The following is a 17207-nucleotide window of genomic DNA, read 5'->3' on the forward strand; positions in this document are numbered from 1 at the left end:
ATCTTAAGTACTTAAAATCTTGTAGATAGACCCCATAATATATAGAATTTTTGATGGAGCATGTAAAGACCTGTCTATAGACACCTTAATCTGGTTTCTAACTCAATTCTAGACAATTTGGCAAAAAAAAGACAGATCCATCAAACATTTACACATGACGGGTCTCTCTAGTTCTTGGTGTTTGACAGATATTTCTTTTTGATGTCAAAATGTCTCAGGTTGTGTTAGAAACCTGATTAAGGTGTCTATAGAAAGGTCTTTACATGCTCCATCAAAAATTATAAACATTATGGGTTCTATGTACAAGATTTTAAGTACTTAAGACAGTTTCTTTTTTTAAAGACAGAGCCATCATGTCTCAATGTTTGATGGGTTTGTCTTTTTGATGCCAAATTGGCAAGGATTGAGTCAGAAATCTGGTTAAGGCGTATATAGAAAAGTCTTTACATGCTCAATCAAAAATTCTAAACATTATGGGGTCTATCTACAATATTTTAAGTACTTTAGACAGTTTATTCTTTTTAAAAGAAGACAAAACTGTCTTAATTTGTAATAAAATATGCACTCTCCCCGTAGAGAAAAATTTTCCACAAAGGCTAGGAATCGAGCTGTAGTGCTCAGGAGAAGTGACTAGAAATCAAAAGTATCAATTCTATCTTTATCATACTTTTGTTCACAAGAAATAGGATCTTCTATTTCATGTTTAATATTTTCTTCAATATTGTCAGCTCTCATCTGGATAGAGAGAGGATCTTCATCAAATATTTCTTCTTCTTTAATTTCTTCCTTGATATAAACTTCTTCGCATTTAATTAAACTAATAGTTACAGAAGTTGGAACTGTATTATTAGGTTTCATCATTTCTAAATGTCCAGGGGATTTTTTATGTCTTGCTAACTCTGAACTAGAGACATAATGTTTGTCACAAAGTTTACATGAGTATGGCTTCTCTCCTGTATGAACTCTTTTGTGTTCAGTCAAATGACTACTTCTGTGAAAGGTCTTTTCACATTGATCACATGAGTATGGCTTCTCTCCTGTATGAACTCTTTTGTGTTCAGTCAAACGACTACTTCTGTTAAAGGTCTTTTCACATTGATCACATGAGTATGGTTTATCACTAGTATGAACTCTTTTGTGTTCAGTCAATTCACTACTTTGTCTGAATGTCTTTTTTCACATTGATCACATGAGTATGGTTTCTCACCTGTATGAACCCTCATATGAAAAACCAACTTAGATTTGTATGTAAAATTCTTGTTACAAATGTCACAGGTATTCATGTTGGTATATACTCTCTCAATCACCTGAAATTATTTATATGAATTAGAATTATAACTCAAAATCTATGATAAAAGCTAAGGAAATGTATATTCAAATGCAGAGTAGTTGGGAATTTGGAAATGATGGTCAGCAAAATATTTTTAAAAATCAGCATTCAATTAATAGCATTAGAGAGTCGGTTTAGGATAGATTCCCAATACAGGGAATACAGAATCATTATAAAAAAAAATCCACCATAAATATTGTTTTAGAAAGGGGGAGGCAGGTGTGACACTTTTTGAAACCAAGTCAAAGGAACTCAACTAAAAATAGAGTAACAGCTCTGAAATTTGGAATGGCAGTTGATTAATAGGGGTACAATGTGGAACTGTGAAGAAACCGTGGCGGAACCGCCGCTTTTGCCTAAAACCTCCGCGTTCTGCCGAAATTCTTTTTATATGGACGAAAAGGCGTCAAAATTTAAATAATTACTAATAAGAGGGGGGGAAGTTTTGACACATTTGCGTAAACCTGGCACCTAGGCTTTATCTTTGGACTGAGAGGATAGGTTATTAATGATAAAATCATTCTTATATGTTGAATTTCACGAAGTTTTAAGATTTTTTGGATAGGCCTCCAGGTTCCGGAGCTCCAGGCCTCCAGGTGGTCTCTGTACAGGTAAAAATGAAAAAAAAAAATTTCAAAGTTAAAAATCAATTTATAAAACAAAATATGCATCTTTTTTCTTCAAATATGTGAATAATATTAAATAAGATGCATATTTTGTTTTATAAGTTAACCTGAAACTTAAAAAAAATTTTTTTTTTTCATTTTTACCTGTACAGTGACCACCTGGAGGCCTGGAGCTCCGTAACCTGGAGGCCTATCCAAAAAATCTTAAAACTTCGTGAAATTCATTATATAAGAATGATTTTATCATTAATAACCTATCCTCTCAGTCCAAAGATAAAGCCTAGGTGCCAGGTTTACGCAAATGTGTCGAAACTTCCCCCCCTCTTACATACTAAAAATCAAATACCTACTTTGGATATAAAATCTTTTTTGCGTTGTTTTAAAAATATTTAAATTAAATTTCATAGAGATCATAGAGAGGGTTAAATGACTGTATATTTATTGTTCAAGGAGTGGAGACCCTATGGCGACAGTCAATGGGGTCTTTGAATATCACCCTCTAGTATTGGAAATAATAACACAGCTAAGTCGCCACAAAAGAGGAGAAATCAATTTGTTTGCAGAATAAAGAGGTGCCAACCAATGGGTTATACATCTATACTTATATACAATTAAAGATCAGATAACAGATCTAACCCCAACTATTTCTGTTGTAAAGAACAAAACAAACTATAAATACCTTATAATATAAAGTAGATCTGTATAATGGATTTCTCTCTGTTCACTGTGATGTTAGTTACTGACTGACAATAATTAAATCATCAACCTAAATCATAAACAATAGTTATATCTACAAAAACAAAATCTCCGCCCATTTACTTAAATATGATGCTCAATGCGCGGACTCCTCCAACTTTACTGAACAAGAAAATATGATATGATGTTACTTTAAATAAAGGTAATGGCAGGAAATTCAGGGAGGGAGGAGACATTGAGATGATTATTACACTAGTCACTAAGGTTCTTTAATCACGTTTTCTTATTCGTTTGACCTACAACTTTGGGGACTATAAATGCATTCCGATTGGTGGGTATATTAAGTTGAGTGTCCAAACGTTTCAAACAAAACTTTATGTCTACAGAAGGGGTAATTTTGTGTATTAACTTTCGAGATTTACATCAAGTTATCTGCCATTGTCTTATCCCTTTATATTCCTGCGGGAAATTAGCAAGAAAAATATATAAACTTTAAAATAGGGAAAATATATTCTTTCTTTATATGAAATAGTCTGATTAGAAAGAGCACAATTCAAAGTTTATTTTAATGTGTATAAACTGACAGATAACAATATTGTAGATTTACTTTGCACATAAAATATGATATAAATAAAACAAGATACCCTTACATCCCTAAATAAAGTAACAGGATGTCTGATTGTCTGTCTCTACAGAAGGATCTCGCTAAACCGCTGAATATGGTTCTCCTTTACAGTGTAACTTCTCATAGGTCCTAGGAAGGTTTATAGCTATTTTGAGGGAGGGTACCACAACAAGGGTTGTCATTTTGGGCGGGCGGTTTTGGGCCGCCCAATATAAGGTCCTTTTGGGCAGTTTTGGGCACCCCCCTTTTAGGGAGAGATAAAAAGGGGAGGGGGTTAAAAAAGAGGGGGGGGGGGCGGGCCTATTTTTTTGGTGATATCCTTATACTAAAGTAACAGGATGTGTGTCTGTGTGTTTGGGGGAGGGTACCACCACCCTCCTAAGAGAAATCGCCCCTAGAAAAAAATTACACTCCCCCAAAAACGTTTTTTTAAAATTTTTTAAACTAAAAATAAAAATTGGGGGAGGAAACCCACCCTCCCCCCAAAAATTTTTTTTTACTTTTTCTTTTCAAACCTAATATAATAATTGAATTATCAAATTTGACTCTCCCCTCCTCAAGTGCCCCTAGAGGCCTCTAGGGCCGTAGCCGCTAGTTAACTATATAAATTAGTAAGCTTTTTTGAATCTAGAGAAGGATTTCGCTGAACCGATATGGTTCTCCTTTCCAGTGGAGCTTTTATAAATCCTGAGATGGTTTAAGGCTATTTTTTTTCTAATAATAAGTCTAGGTATGGTTTTAGGCTATTTTATATCTTTTTTATATGCTTTTTACGACATTTGCCCAAAAAGGGTGCCCAAAACCACTTTTGGGCGCCCAAAACCCTTTTGGGCAATTGGGCCGCCCAATATCAAAAAAAGTGCCCAATACGACAACCCTGAGTCCACAACCCTAAAAAACAAAATTACTTACTCCAAAAAAAAATATCTTTCTCTTAGAATATAAGATAAAAAAATTATGTTATCGAATTAAACTCCCCCCTAATCAAGTGCCCCTAGAGGCCTCTCGGGGGCGTAGGCGCTATTACAAAAACATGAACCCAGTGTCATGTAAATCAGGAAAGAAGGGGACATTGTGTTGTAATTGCAATTAATCGACAAACAAAAAACATTTATACTTTATAGAATAGGAAGAAATGTTAATTTGTAATATTCTATTATAACAGAATTATGCAATAAATAATATTTACCTGTTTATCTTATGTAGTGGTTCAAATGAAGGCTAGAAGAATTCAATTTATTTAATATCATTTCATTGTTTTGCTTTATCTGAAAAAATATTATAATTAAACAAAAAATAATAAGCTTATCAAATTTCAATCTTATGCTCAATGATATCAATTGTATTTATCATATCTTCATCTGAATTCTGTTCACAAGAAAGAGAATCTTTATCCTGAATTTCTTCTTCCTGTTTTATAGTTTTTTCAACATTCTCAGCCTCCATATTGATAGATAGAGGATCAACATCCAGAGTTTCTTCTTCTTTTATTTCTAGTTTAACATCAGCTTCACCACAATCAACAAAACTGGTAGAAGTAGAGGGTGGTGATTTCAACTTCTTAAGATGTCCAACTGATTCATTATGTTTGGGCAAGTCTGAATTGGAGTAATACGATTTTTGACATAATTCACAATAGCCACGCTTCAAATCTGTGTGGTTCATCCATTTATGATCATTTAATTCACTATTTGAATAAAAAGATTTTTCACATGCATCACAAGAGTATGGTTTCTCTCCTGTATGAATCCTTTTATGTTTTGTTAAGGAACTTTTATGTGAGAAGGTAATTTCACATGTATCGCAAGAATATGGCCTCTCTCCTGTATGAATCCTCTTATGTACAGTTAAATCACTTTGTTGTAAGAAATCCTTTTCACATGTTTTACATTTGAATGTTTTTTTCCTTAGTGGAGCATGATCTATCTGTGAGAAACTTGTAAGGCAAGCTTTATCACATGTATCACAAGAGTATGGCATCTCACCTGTATGATACCTCTTATGGACAGTTAATGCACTTGGTTGTGCGAAAGCCTTATCACATGTATCACAAGAGTATGGCTTCTCTCCTGTATGAATCCTTTTGTGCACTGTCAATGCACTTGGTTGTGAGAAAGCTTTTTCACATGTGTCACATTTAAATGGCTTCTCCCCTGTATGAATCCGCTTATGTACTGTTAATTCACTTTTTGTAAGGAAAGCCTTTCTACATGTATTAAAAGAGTATGGCTTCATACCATGAACTGTATTATGTCTGTTAAAGCTATCTATCTGTGAGAATGTCATGTTACATATTTCACATTTGAATGGTTTTCCATCTGCCTGGAGAGAATTCATTGTCAGGACAGATTAGTTAACCTTAAAATTATCTACATTACATTTAGATTAAGATTAATATCAAACTTAGAATATGCACTTTTGAAACCTTATATAGATTGACTATATTTTACAGAAGTTGGAAAGATATTTTTCTTTAATTGCTTCAACAAAATGACTTGGCTTATAATTAAATTCCTAAAAATAGAAGATCTTATGAATACTGAGTCTGATTTTACATGAGTTTTCTCTAGCCTCACATTTCCTGTGAATTACAGAAATTGAATTTTCCACATTGTGCAAATAAGAACTTAAGCTGAACAAACAAAAATTATCTTCCTTTACTTATCCCATTGGATCTAAGATTTCCTCAAATAATGGAGGTACCATCCGCAAAAATAGTTAAAAACATTCCCATTACTTAAAAGTAGCTTGGCTGTAAAGGATACCCATGTCTTATCGGTTATTAGAGGGATTCTTCGCTACAGACAAAAAAATCTTACTTCTTTATATATATGAATTATATCCTAAATACAAACTTTAGAGGAATCTTTTATCTCTAATAACCTATGGACTCACTTTAATGCCTAACCTAATAAATACGGAGTGTTCAAATACCTGTTTCTATTTGTGATATTTCTATAATTCCATGTAACCAAATTTCATTTTCATGTTCTGAAAATAAAAAAAATAATCAAGAATACAAAAAGTATATGTACAAAAAACAAAAAAGAATTACAGATTTACATAGATAGATAACTTTATAATCCTTTAAAATAAGAAAGAAAAAATAAAATGGAAAAAGTTCTTGTTGATATAACAAGGGAAAAAAATAACTTAGTATATAAGTAAGATATTGTCTTTTTTATATACAACAATTTAATTTACTGAAAAATAGATCTTTCAATCATATTCAATATGTTCCACAATTTCAATATTATTTATATAATTAGGATTCTGTTCACAAGAAAGAGAATCTTTATCCTGTTTTTCGTTTTCTATTTCCTGTTTTATAGTTTCTTCTACATTATCAGCCTCCATGTTGATAGAGAGAGGATCTTCATCTAGAGTTTCTTCTTCTTTTATTTCTAGTTTAACATTAGCTTCACAACAATCAACAAAACTGCTAGAAGCAGAAGATTCTGTATTCTTAGTAGTTTCCAACTTTTTGAGATGTCTAGCTGATTTTTTATGCCTTGACATTTCTGTACTAGTTTTATAAGATTTGTGACATAATTCACAAGAGTATGGCTTCTCTCCTGTATGGATCCTCTTATGATCAGCTAATTTACTTGGTCGTGAGAAAGTCTTTCCACATGTATCACAAGATTTCTGTCTTTTATGATTACTTTCATGGACAGCTATATCTTTAATAGTACGGAAAGATTGTCCACATGTATTACATTTAAATGGCCCCTTACATGTATTAATCTTCAAGTGCATTAATAAACTACTCTTCATAGAGAATTCCTTGGCACAGATATGACACTTGTTCATGATGAATTATTGATTGTCCTTGCACCTGCAATAAAACAAAATATTTGATGTAATACTTGTGTAGAATTAAAAATAATCATTTTAATTATTTAAGCAAGGTATTCTTGTACGTCTATCAATAAAAAAACTGTCTCTTTATATCCATTTAATCATCCCGCCCAAGAATTTTTTTAAAATTTTGCTCCCAGCGAAAATGTGACTGATTTATGAAAAAAAAATACCCATGCAAAATATTTTTTCTGTAATGCCAAAATTGCGACCACACAATGGATCCTCTTATGTTCAGTTAAATGTCCAATCGTACGGAAAGCTTTTTCACATGTATCACAAGAAAATGGCTTCTCACCTGTATGAATTCTCTTGTGTTTTGTTGGGTCACCACTTTGTGTAAATGCCTTTTCACATGTAAAACACTTGAATGGCTTCTCACGTGTATGAATTCTCATATGGTTGATAAATAACCACTACAGGTAAATGATTTTTCACATAAATCACATTTGAATGGCTTCACTCCTATGTGAGTTATCATATGCCTTGTCAAATTACCATTTTAGAGAAATCCTTGCAGCAGATAAGACACTTATTCATGACGGATTCTTAATTGTTTCTCCACCTGAAATAGAAAATATTTATTGTAATAACAAAGTAAATTCAAAATATTAATTTCAAGCCTTTACAATTTTACTATAATTTAAAATACTGATTTAGTTAAGGTTTGACCGTAAGTCTGTCAATATGTAGGTTAATATAGTCTATGAAAACCCTTTTCCTTACATCCAATTCTTACTGCACTATTTCTCTCCACTCTCCTCAAAGACATGAACAATATGTGCAATATACTTGACATACACAAATCTGTAATGTCATTTTTCAATCCACTAGGCTGTCTTTCTTTTGTTATTTGAAATACCTATTTGTAATAACTTGATAACAAACAAAAAAATGAATACTTTCTATGATGGGAAGGACTGTTAATTTTGTCATATTCTATTATGGCAAAATCATTTTTACCTGATCTTATATACTGGTTCTAATGAAGGATCTAAGAATTTAACTTTTCATTTTGCATTATCTGAAAAAAATTAGTACAATGCAACAAAAAAAATCTGTTTAGTTTTTGCAGAATAATAAAAGTACTTTTAAACAAAATATTGTTAAATTAAAAAGTAGAAAATAGTAAATATTATATAGATATCATTTTACAAAAATGAACTAATTATTATTCTCATTGAAATTATTACAATATTTACAAGTTCGGGTATTTCATATAAGAAATCTCAACTCTACCAAAATTGTCAGGTGAAATAAAAGGAAATATTTTTTGGAAAAAAAAGTTTGTATCAAATGATTCAAAATTGTCTAATTAAAGAGAAAACGATTTTTTTTGTTTTTGGTAGTTCGGTCTCCATTTTTTTGCAAAGCAACTGCCATGCCATATTCTAGTGTTCTACTCCTGTTTTAAAGACTAAGAACACATACCATTATGGAAAATAAGCAGAAAAATACCACCTTTTTAACATTACTTGCTCTAGTTCCTGCATAGTCCCCTTTTACAAAGAAAAAATAAAATATAAGAACTGATATAATTGAATTAATTCTTTAATTGAGACATTAAATGAAAAAACGGTTTATACATGATATCATTAATAAAAGTTCTTGTAATCAACATAAAATCATATACAAAGAGGATCCTCATCAAGAGTTTCTTCTTCTTTAACCTCTAGTTTAACATCAGCTTCACCACAATCAACAAAGCTGGTAGAAGCAGAAGCTGGAACTGTATTCCTAGTAGATTCTAACTTCTTGAGATGTGCAGCTGTTTTCTTGTGCTGTGACAATTCTGAATTTGATTTAAACAATTTATTGCATATTTCACAAGAGTATGGCTTCTCACCAGCATGACCTCTCTTATGAAGAGTTAATTGACTTTTTCGTGCGAAAGTCTTTCCACATGTACCACAAGAGTATGGCTTCTCTCCTGTATGGATCCTCTTATGTTCAGTTAATTGACTTTTTCTTGCGAAAGTCTTTTCACAAGAATCACAAGAGTATGGCTTCTCACCTGTATGGATTCTTCTGTGATATGTTAAACTGCTCCTACTAGATAATCTCTTCCAGCAGATACGACACTTGTTAATGTTCATGACGAATTTTTAATTGTTCTTGCACCTGGGATAAACATTATTTAATGAATACCTGTTTCGAATTAAAAATAATGATTTCAAGCATTTAGTATTTCATCAATCATTTCATTGTATGTCTTTTTTGTAAGAGCTACTCTATATTTAAGGTTGTGTCCGTAGGCCTGTTAATACATAATAAAGTATTCTATGAAAACTCTTCAACTATATCTTATTTAGTATAGCTACTCTGTATGTTGGGTGTGTCCATCAATATGTAAGTAAAAGTATTCCAAATATGCTGTGATGTTTTATTCAATGTTATAGACAAATGAATTCTTGTACTTGTTAAAAACTAACTTACTTTAATTTTCTGAACTGACACTATGCGTGGTCTGATTCTCTTTATGTTGACTTCATTTTCAAATATTATTTCATTTTATTTTTATGTCTGAAAAAAGACAAAATTATCATTTAATAAGTAGATCTAATTGAATTAAAGAAGGTATACACATTTTTGCATTCAAGAGAACAGAAAAAATGTATAAACAGAAACATATCTACATGATTTAGTGGAAATGTAATTAATATTTACAATCTTATATCAATTGATATTTCTCAAACTTAGGTTAGGGAAAAATGTGTATGTAATGAAGCTCCGTATATGTTTAAACAATAAAGCAAACAAAGTATATAAAATACAACATATTTACCTAGGGTAAAGCGGGGCGAACTCTGTGTTTTTTTCGGTTTTTTGAACCTGCAAATCGTAAAAATTATTTTTTTTTAAATGGGACCAAGACCAGTAGAAAGATCTCGGAAAAGTCGATCAGGTCCTAAAAGGACGTAAACCTAGGACATTGGGAAGTTTGTAAAAATTGATCTCTAAAACGGCACCGACTTCGCCCCGCCTTGAGGCGAAGTCGGTAGGGCATTTTCAAGCTTGGAAAATTCGATGATGTATTGATTTTATTACAGCATGCCCAAAAGGTAAAAGTTGCTAAATGTAATAAAGAGTATGCACAAAAATTTTTATTCCTAAGTACGCGAAATTTGACTTTTTTTTCTCGAAAATTTCACTTTTTTATATAAAATTGAAAAAGTTAGTATAAAAAGTGAAAAAACCGAGTTCGCCCCGCTTCACTTTTAGTCGATTTAAGAAAAAACTATACAAGCCTTTTTAAAGTTTTAAACGGAAATGGATAGCCCATTAGATTCTTAGTAAGTCCCCTGAAGACGTCTAAGCTCTAGCTCTTACCAGTTTTTGTCCAAATGACCGTTTTTCCGACCGAAGCAAAAAAATCGAAAAAAAAATTTTTTGTCGTCCGACTTTAAGACCCAATAAGTACCCTAAAAATTCATCTCACAAAAATTTTTGTAGGCAATTTAATAAGGAACAAATTTGATTTTGTGTTTTTTTCTGTCAGTCGATTAGAACATGGAGAAAAATGTCATTTAATGAAGGTTGTCAAAAACCGAGATCGCCCCGCTTTACCCTACACATTTTTAAAAATAACATTTTTTTCAAAGAATTATGATTTTTTCTTTAAAATTATTTCTAATACTTGGATACAAACATAAATAAACATAATTGAGCACTTTTTAAGAGACATTTCCAATAAATTCGTAATCTAGGTTCATTCATATATCAAACATTTTATTTTTTTCTACGCACACTCTCAATTCCTTCTTCCTCCTTCATTTCCTCTTTTATAAATACTTCCACACTCTCAGCCTCCATCTTTATAGAGAGAGGATCCACATCAAGAGTTCCTTCTTCTTTTATTTCTAGTTTAACATTAGCTTTACCACAATCAACAAAACTGGTAGAAGCAGAAGATTCTGTATTCTTAGTAGTTTCCAACTTGTTGAGATGTCCAGCTGATTTTTTATGCCTTGACAATTCTGTACTAGTTTTATAAGATTTCTGACATAATTCACAAGAGTATAGCTTCTCTCCTGTATGGATCCTCTTATGATCAGCTAATGAACTAAGTTGTGAGAAAGGCTTTTTACATGTAACACAAGTGTATGGCTTCTCTCCTGTATGGATCCTCTTATGGACATTTAATTGAGCACTTGTACGGAAAGTTTTTTCACATGTATCACAAGAGAAAGGTTTCTCACCTGTGTGGGTCATCTTATGAACAGTTAATTCTCCATTTGTACGAAATTCTTTCTCACAGGTATCACATGAATATGGTTTTTCTCCTGTATGAATTCTCTTATGTTCAGCTAATGCACCTTGTCGCGAGAATGCCTTTTCACATGTATCACAAGAGTATGGCTTCTCACCTGTATGGATCCTCTTATGTTCAGCTAATGCACCTTGTCGTGAGAATGCCTTTTCACATGTATCACAAGAGTATGGCTTCTCTCCTGTATGGATCCTCTTGTGAACAATTAACTTATTATTGGAAAGAAAAGCTTTATCACATGTGTCACATTTAAATGGCTTCTCTCCTGTATGAATTCTCTTATGTACTGTTAAATTGCTTTTTGTAGAGAATTCCTTAGCACAGATATGACACTTGTTCATGATGGATTATTAATTATTCTTGCACCTGGAATAAATATCTAATGTTATACTTGTGTAGAATTTTGTAAGTTTGTCACTAGGAAAACTATCTTCTTACATCTATCTTATTTTGTATAGCTACTCTATAGTCTATATGTAGGGTGTGTCCGTCACTATGTAGGTTAATGTATATTACAGACATGTTGTCCTATTTTTATTGTTATTGACATGATCATCCTTGTACATTCGGCTACTGCATGACAAGCCCTGTTGCTTATAAAGAGACCTGCACTGTAACAAAAAGAAAAACTGAGTCAGCAAAAAAAAATTTTGTTCAAATATCTTAAAATGAAGTGAGTAGCTCACTAATAAAATTAAGATATACTTGTGTCACAGGGTTTTTTGTCAGGAGGAAAATATAAAAACAAAAATATCAAAAGATTCCAAACTGACTGATTCTGAGAGAAATTATAAAAACAAATTCTGGCACAATTAATGAAAGTAATCACATTTACCTGATTTATCTTAGCTATTTATTCAAATGAAGGCTGGAATAATTCTACTTTCATTTCATTGTTATCCATTATCTGAAAAAAATTATAAGGTACAAAAAATGATAAGTTTTGATTTACTAAACATTAAAAATATTTTAAATCAAATAATCTTAAATAACCAGCAAAAGTATAAAAATATTATATTTACAGATTTTATAAAGATAAAGTTAGGGTTAAGAGGGGGGGGGGGGAAGTTTTGCCACTTTAACTTACTCCGTGATTATCAGGCTACGTAATTATGTTTGACAATATAACCTAAAAATAAAGTTTTATCCCGAATAACCTATGGCCTGACATCAATATCAAGTCTAATAATGATGGGGTAAGTGAAAGTGGCAAAACTCCCTTCCCTTTAATATTTACATTAAAAATAATACAATAATTACAAAATTTGGTATTTCACATAAGAAAACCAATTCTTCATCATATTTCAATTTTATGTTCTACGATATCAATACAATCTTTATCCTCAATTTCTTCTCCTTCTATTTCCTGTTTTTTTAGTTTCTTCAATATTCTCAGCCTCCATGTTGATGGAGAGAGGATCCTCATTAAGAGTTTCCTCTTCTTTAATTTCTAGTTTAACATCAGCTTTACCACAATCTACAAAACTGGTAGAAGTAGAGGGTGGTGATGTAATCTCAGCAGATTTCAACTTCCTAAGATGTCCAACTGATTCATTATGTTTGGGCAAGTCTGAATTGGAGTAATACGATTTTTGACATAATTCACAATAGCTATGCTTCAAATCTGTGTGGTTCATCCATTTATGATTAATTAATTCACTATTTGTATAAAAAGATTTTTTACATGCATCACAAGAGTATGGTTTATCTCCTGTATGCATCCTTCTATGAACAGTTAAATGGCCTTTGTTTGAGAAAGCCTTTTCACAAGTTTCACATTTGAATGGCTTCTCACTTGTATGGATCCTCTTATGTACAGTTAAATCACTTTGTTGTGAGAAAACCTTTTCACATGTTTTACATTTGAATGTTTTTTTCCTTAGTGCCTTAGAGAAAGTCTTTTCACATAAATCACATATGGATAGTTCTTCACCTCCTAGAATTCTCATATGTAATGTCGAGTTCCCCTCGGAAGAGATTTTCTTCGTGCAAAGATCACATTTGTCCATTATGGATTATTATTTGTTCTTGTGTGCACCTGAAATAGAAAATATCATTATTTAGGATAAAAAATATTAATAAGCTAACTTGTTATAAGTTACTTTATAGAACAGACCAAAACATATGTTTTAACTAGGTATTGTTATCACAGATCATAAGATAAAAAATAATTACTAATTTGTTATTAGTTACAAATTAATAGAAAATGTCTATTAGAATAATGATAAAAAAATAATTGTTTTTAACTAGGTACTTATTGTTATCAGTGACAATAGACCAAGCATCCACATGAGTGAGACAATTTAATGGAAGAGAAGAAGCCGAGTATTATAATCCAAGGAGGACTCTTTTACTACACTCAGCACTCAGTGATCATAGATCAAGAATTTGGTTACACTCTACCTAAATACTGGCATAAATCAAATGTTGAGATTCTGGTAATTATGAATACGAGGAAGTAAATACATTTAGCCAAATTAACTTAAAACCTATATTTCAGCGATTTTTCTTGGGAGGATAGTGGTACCCTCCCCCAAAGTAGTTTTGAACCTTCCCAGGACCTACCCTGCAAAGGAGATCCCAATCGGTTCAGCGGTTAGCAAGATCCTTCAGTAGAAACAGACATGCTGTTGCTTTATTATAAGGATTCATTATAAGGTCTTTAATATAACACCTTCTCTATATCTAAGGTGTGACTGTACGTCTATCAATACGTAGATACAAGTATTCCAGATGTGTTCTATACTAACAATCTCCATATATTATTTACTGGAGCTACACTATAAGTGGGATGTATCAATCACCACAAAAGTATTCAAGACGTACTCTATGATCTCACCTTACATCCATATCTTATTTAGTTAAGCTCTTGATTATAAAAGTAAAACCAGCAAAGTAAATTGAAACAAAAAAAACGAGCACAGATGAATATAACAATTTGTACAGATTTCTTATCAGATCTATTCAATAATTAATGAGGTTTTTAATACAGACAGACAGACATCCTACCTCTTTTATATTAGGATGCTTCACAACATTTTTAAAAGTTAAGCATATCCATTAAGACAAATATTTTTTGTTCTATTAATTTCAAACTTGGCATGATGATTCCTTTAACAGTTAGGTACGATTTAGAGAGCAAAGCAATTCTATTACCATTAAAAGAATGTCCCTACATCCATTTTAACTATTTTTAACTATTCATCTGATTTTTGACATTTGACCTAAGACATTAAGACAAATAAATCCTTATTTTTGGCAAAAACTAACTTACTTTTTTTCTGAACTTAAATTATAAGCGTTTTGTTTCTATAATCTCCAGTTTCAAATCTTATTTCATTTTATATTCTGTCTGAAATGAAATATAATCATAATTTTACAAGAAACAAAATTTTAATAATGAGATCTGATTAATTGAATATAATAAAATGAGATATAGTAAAAGATTAAAGATTTTGCAAAAAAGGACAGAATACAGGAATGGTAGCTTTTGTAGTATTCCGTAAAGGAGTGTGTTTTATGACTTCAAAATAAGAGTAATAAATAAACATCATCAAAAGACAATTACAACAAATTCGCAATCTAGTTTCATTTATTTTATCTACTTAAATAAATTCTTCACTCTAACTTTCTTCCTCCTTCATTTCCTCTTTTATAAGGGGGGGGGGGGCGTAATGACATAAGCTCTTAAACCGTGAGCAAAATGGTCTAAATATTGAGCTAGACCCTTCAAACTTGGTATATAAGCTAAGTCCTATAGGTATTACATCTAAATGGCAAAAAATCCAAAAATTTTTATTTTTAGGTTAGGTTAGGTAAGAAAAACCCTGCGGAAATGGGGTTTTTAGGCTTTTTTTGGTCTAATTTGATGTGGAAAATTGCCTTAAATTGTTTTTTTCTTAGGGTTTTAACTTAAATACACTGTATCTATTCATATGGACATTATTTAAGATGATTCAGCAAGTCGGGGACCGACCCCAGGGGGCTAGGTGGGTGGCCCGCAGGGGTTAAGTTCATTTTTCCCAATATATTTGTTGTGATACTTCAAATTATAGGTTTTTTAGGTCAAGGAACTCAAATTCAAAGCTAAAATAAGCATTAGACTAATCTGAAGCTAGCCCCAGCGGGCTAGGTTGGTGGCCCGCAGGGGTTAAGTGCATTTTTTCTAATATATATCTTGTTATATATCAAACTATAGGTTTTTTAGGTCAACAAACTCAAATTCTGAGCGAAAATTAGCATTAGACTGACCTGAAGCTAACCCCCCCCCCCCCCGGGCTAGGTTGGTGGCCCGCAGGGGTTAAGTGCATTTTTTCTAATATATATCTTGTTATATATCAAACTATAGGTTTTTTAGGTCAACAAACTCAAATTCTGAGCGAAAATTAGCATTAGACTTTATTATATTTTCACAGGTTTTTTTCTTGAATAAACTGTGTCTATTAATGAGGACTTTATTTAAGTTGATCCAGCAAGTCGGGGAACGACCCCAGCGGGCTAGGTGGGTGGCCCACAGGGGCTAAGTGCATTTTTCCCAATATATATGTTGCGATACATCAAATTATAAGTTTTTTAGGTCAGTTAACTCAAATTCAGAGCTAGAATTAGCATAAGACTAATCTGAAACTAGCCCCAGTGGGCTAGGTTGGTGGCCCGCAGGGGTTAAATGCATTATTTCCAATATAGATCTTGTTATATATCAAAATAAAGGTTTTTAAAGTCAAGAAACTCAAATTCAGAGCTAAAATTGGTATAAGACTTACCTGAAGCTAACCCCTGCGGGCTAGGTAGATTTTCCACAGGGCTTATATGCATTTTACCTAACCTAACCTAGAAACTTAATTATTCTTTTTGGTTTTTTCCTTGAATAAACTGTGTCTATTAATGAGGACATTATTTTAGATAATCCAGCAAGTTGGGGACCGACCCCAGCGGGCTAGGTAGGTGGCCCACAGGGGTGTAGTGCATTTTTTCTAAAGTATGTGTTGTCATACATCAAATTATAGGTTTTTTTATGTCAAGAAGCTCAAATTCAGAGCTATTTTAAGCATTAGACTGACCTAAGGCTAACCCCCGCGGATTAGGTGGGTGGCCTGCAGGGGTAAATTTTCCAAATTATGTGTTGTTATACATCAAACTATAGGTTTTTTAAGTCAATTTGGAGCTAAAAAAAACACAATAGCAACCTGATGCTAGTTTTTTCGTGGTATGTGGTATACATTAAATTAAAAAGTTGTATCCTATTAGCATATTAAATTCTTCCACCCCTAACATTGTACTATCAAAATTGAAATTCTTTCAAATATATGCCATATAAATGTAGTTTAACCAATTAACCAGGAAAAAATATGCAGTTCACTAAATTAAGTTCAAATGCATTTCGTGAAACTACCTAAAATACCTATAATTTTATGTATGACAACTAAAAATGCACTTTACCCCTGCGGGCCACGCACCTAGCCTGCTGGGGTCTTAAATCTTAAATAATGTTCTAATAAATAGACACAATTTATTCCAGAAAAAAACCATAAAAAAACAAGTAAGGTTAGGTTAGGTAAAATGCACTTAAGACTTGCAGGCAACCTACCTAGCCCGCAAGTCTGATGCTTTTATTAGCTGTAAATTTGAGTTTCTTGACCTTAAAAACCTATAGTTGGATGTATGACAACACATACTTTAAAAAAAATGCATTTAACCCCTGAGGGACACCCACCTAGCCCGCTGGGGTCGGTCTTCGACTTGCTGGATCATCTGATATAAGGTCCTCATGAATGGACAGTTTATTTGAAAAGAAACCTA

The 17207-nt window shown here is 32.2% G+C and overlaps 2 protein-coding genes and 1 long non-coding RNA gene across 8 annotated transcripts in view; all 3 read right to left on the minus strand.

Annotated features, from left to right (window-relative positions):
• Positions 1-644: 644 nt before the first annotated feature.
• LOC145312977 (uncharacterized) lies at positions 645-4547 on the minus strand. The gene is made up of 4 exons (XR_013877181.1): positions 4467-4547; positions 3303-3406; positions 2636-2722; positions 645-1307 (listed from the first exon to the last, which is right to left on the minus strand). It is a non-coding gene; the product is annotated as an uncharacterized LOC145312977 (long non-coding RNA).
• Positions 4548-7276: 2729 nt separating this feature from the next.
• LOC145312985 (uncharacterized) overlaps positions 7277-17207 on the minus strand; it is a 62563-nt gene continuing 52632 nt past the window's right edge. Inside the window, exons 1-3 of one of the 2 annotated variants that reach the window (XM_080152204.1) lie at positions 9575-9663; positions 8102-9259; positions 7277-7703 (exon numbers count right to left, since the gene is read on the minus strand). In XM_080152204.1, coding sequence (XP_080008330.1) covers positions 8764-9234 — 471 coding nt within the window. In that variant the 5' untranslated portion in view covers positions 9235-9259; positions 9575-9663 and the 3' untranslated portion in view covers positions 7277-7703; positions 8102-8763. Of the gene's footprint in view, positions 7704-8101; positions 9260-9574; positions 9664-17207 lie in introns of those variants that run through there. The other variant, XM_080152205.1, reaches the window with a different exon arrangement.
• The window catches only part of LOC145312983 (uncharacterized), a 58572-nt gene continuing 51044 nt past the window's right edge, over positions 9680-17207 (minus strand). For 2 of the 5 annotated variants that reach the window (XM_080152202.1, XM_080152201.1), the window contains exon 2: positions 10580-11774. In XM_080152202.1, coding sequence (XP_080008328.1) covers positions 10868-11749 — 882 coding nt within the window. In that variant the 5' untranslated portion in view covers positions 11750-11774 and the 3' untranslated portion in view covers positions 10580-10867. Of the gene's footprint in view, positions 9924-10579; positions 11775-12243; positions 12318-17207 lie in introns of those variants that run through there. The other 3 variants (XR_013877184.1, XR_013877183.1, XM_080152200.1) reach the window with 3 other exon arrangements.

This window comes from Acartia tonsa, chromosome 3 (genome assembly GCF_053477335.1).
Source record: "Acartia tonsa isolate MP-2025a chromosome 3, ASM5347733v1, whole genome shotgun sequence".
NCBI lineage: Eukaryota > Metazoa > Arthropoda > Copepoda > Calanoida > Acartiidae > Acartia > Acartia tonsa.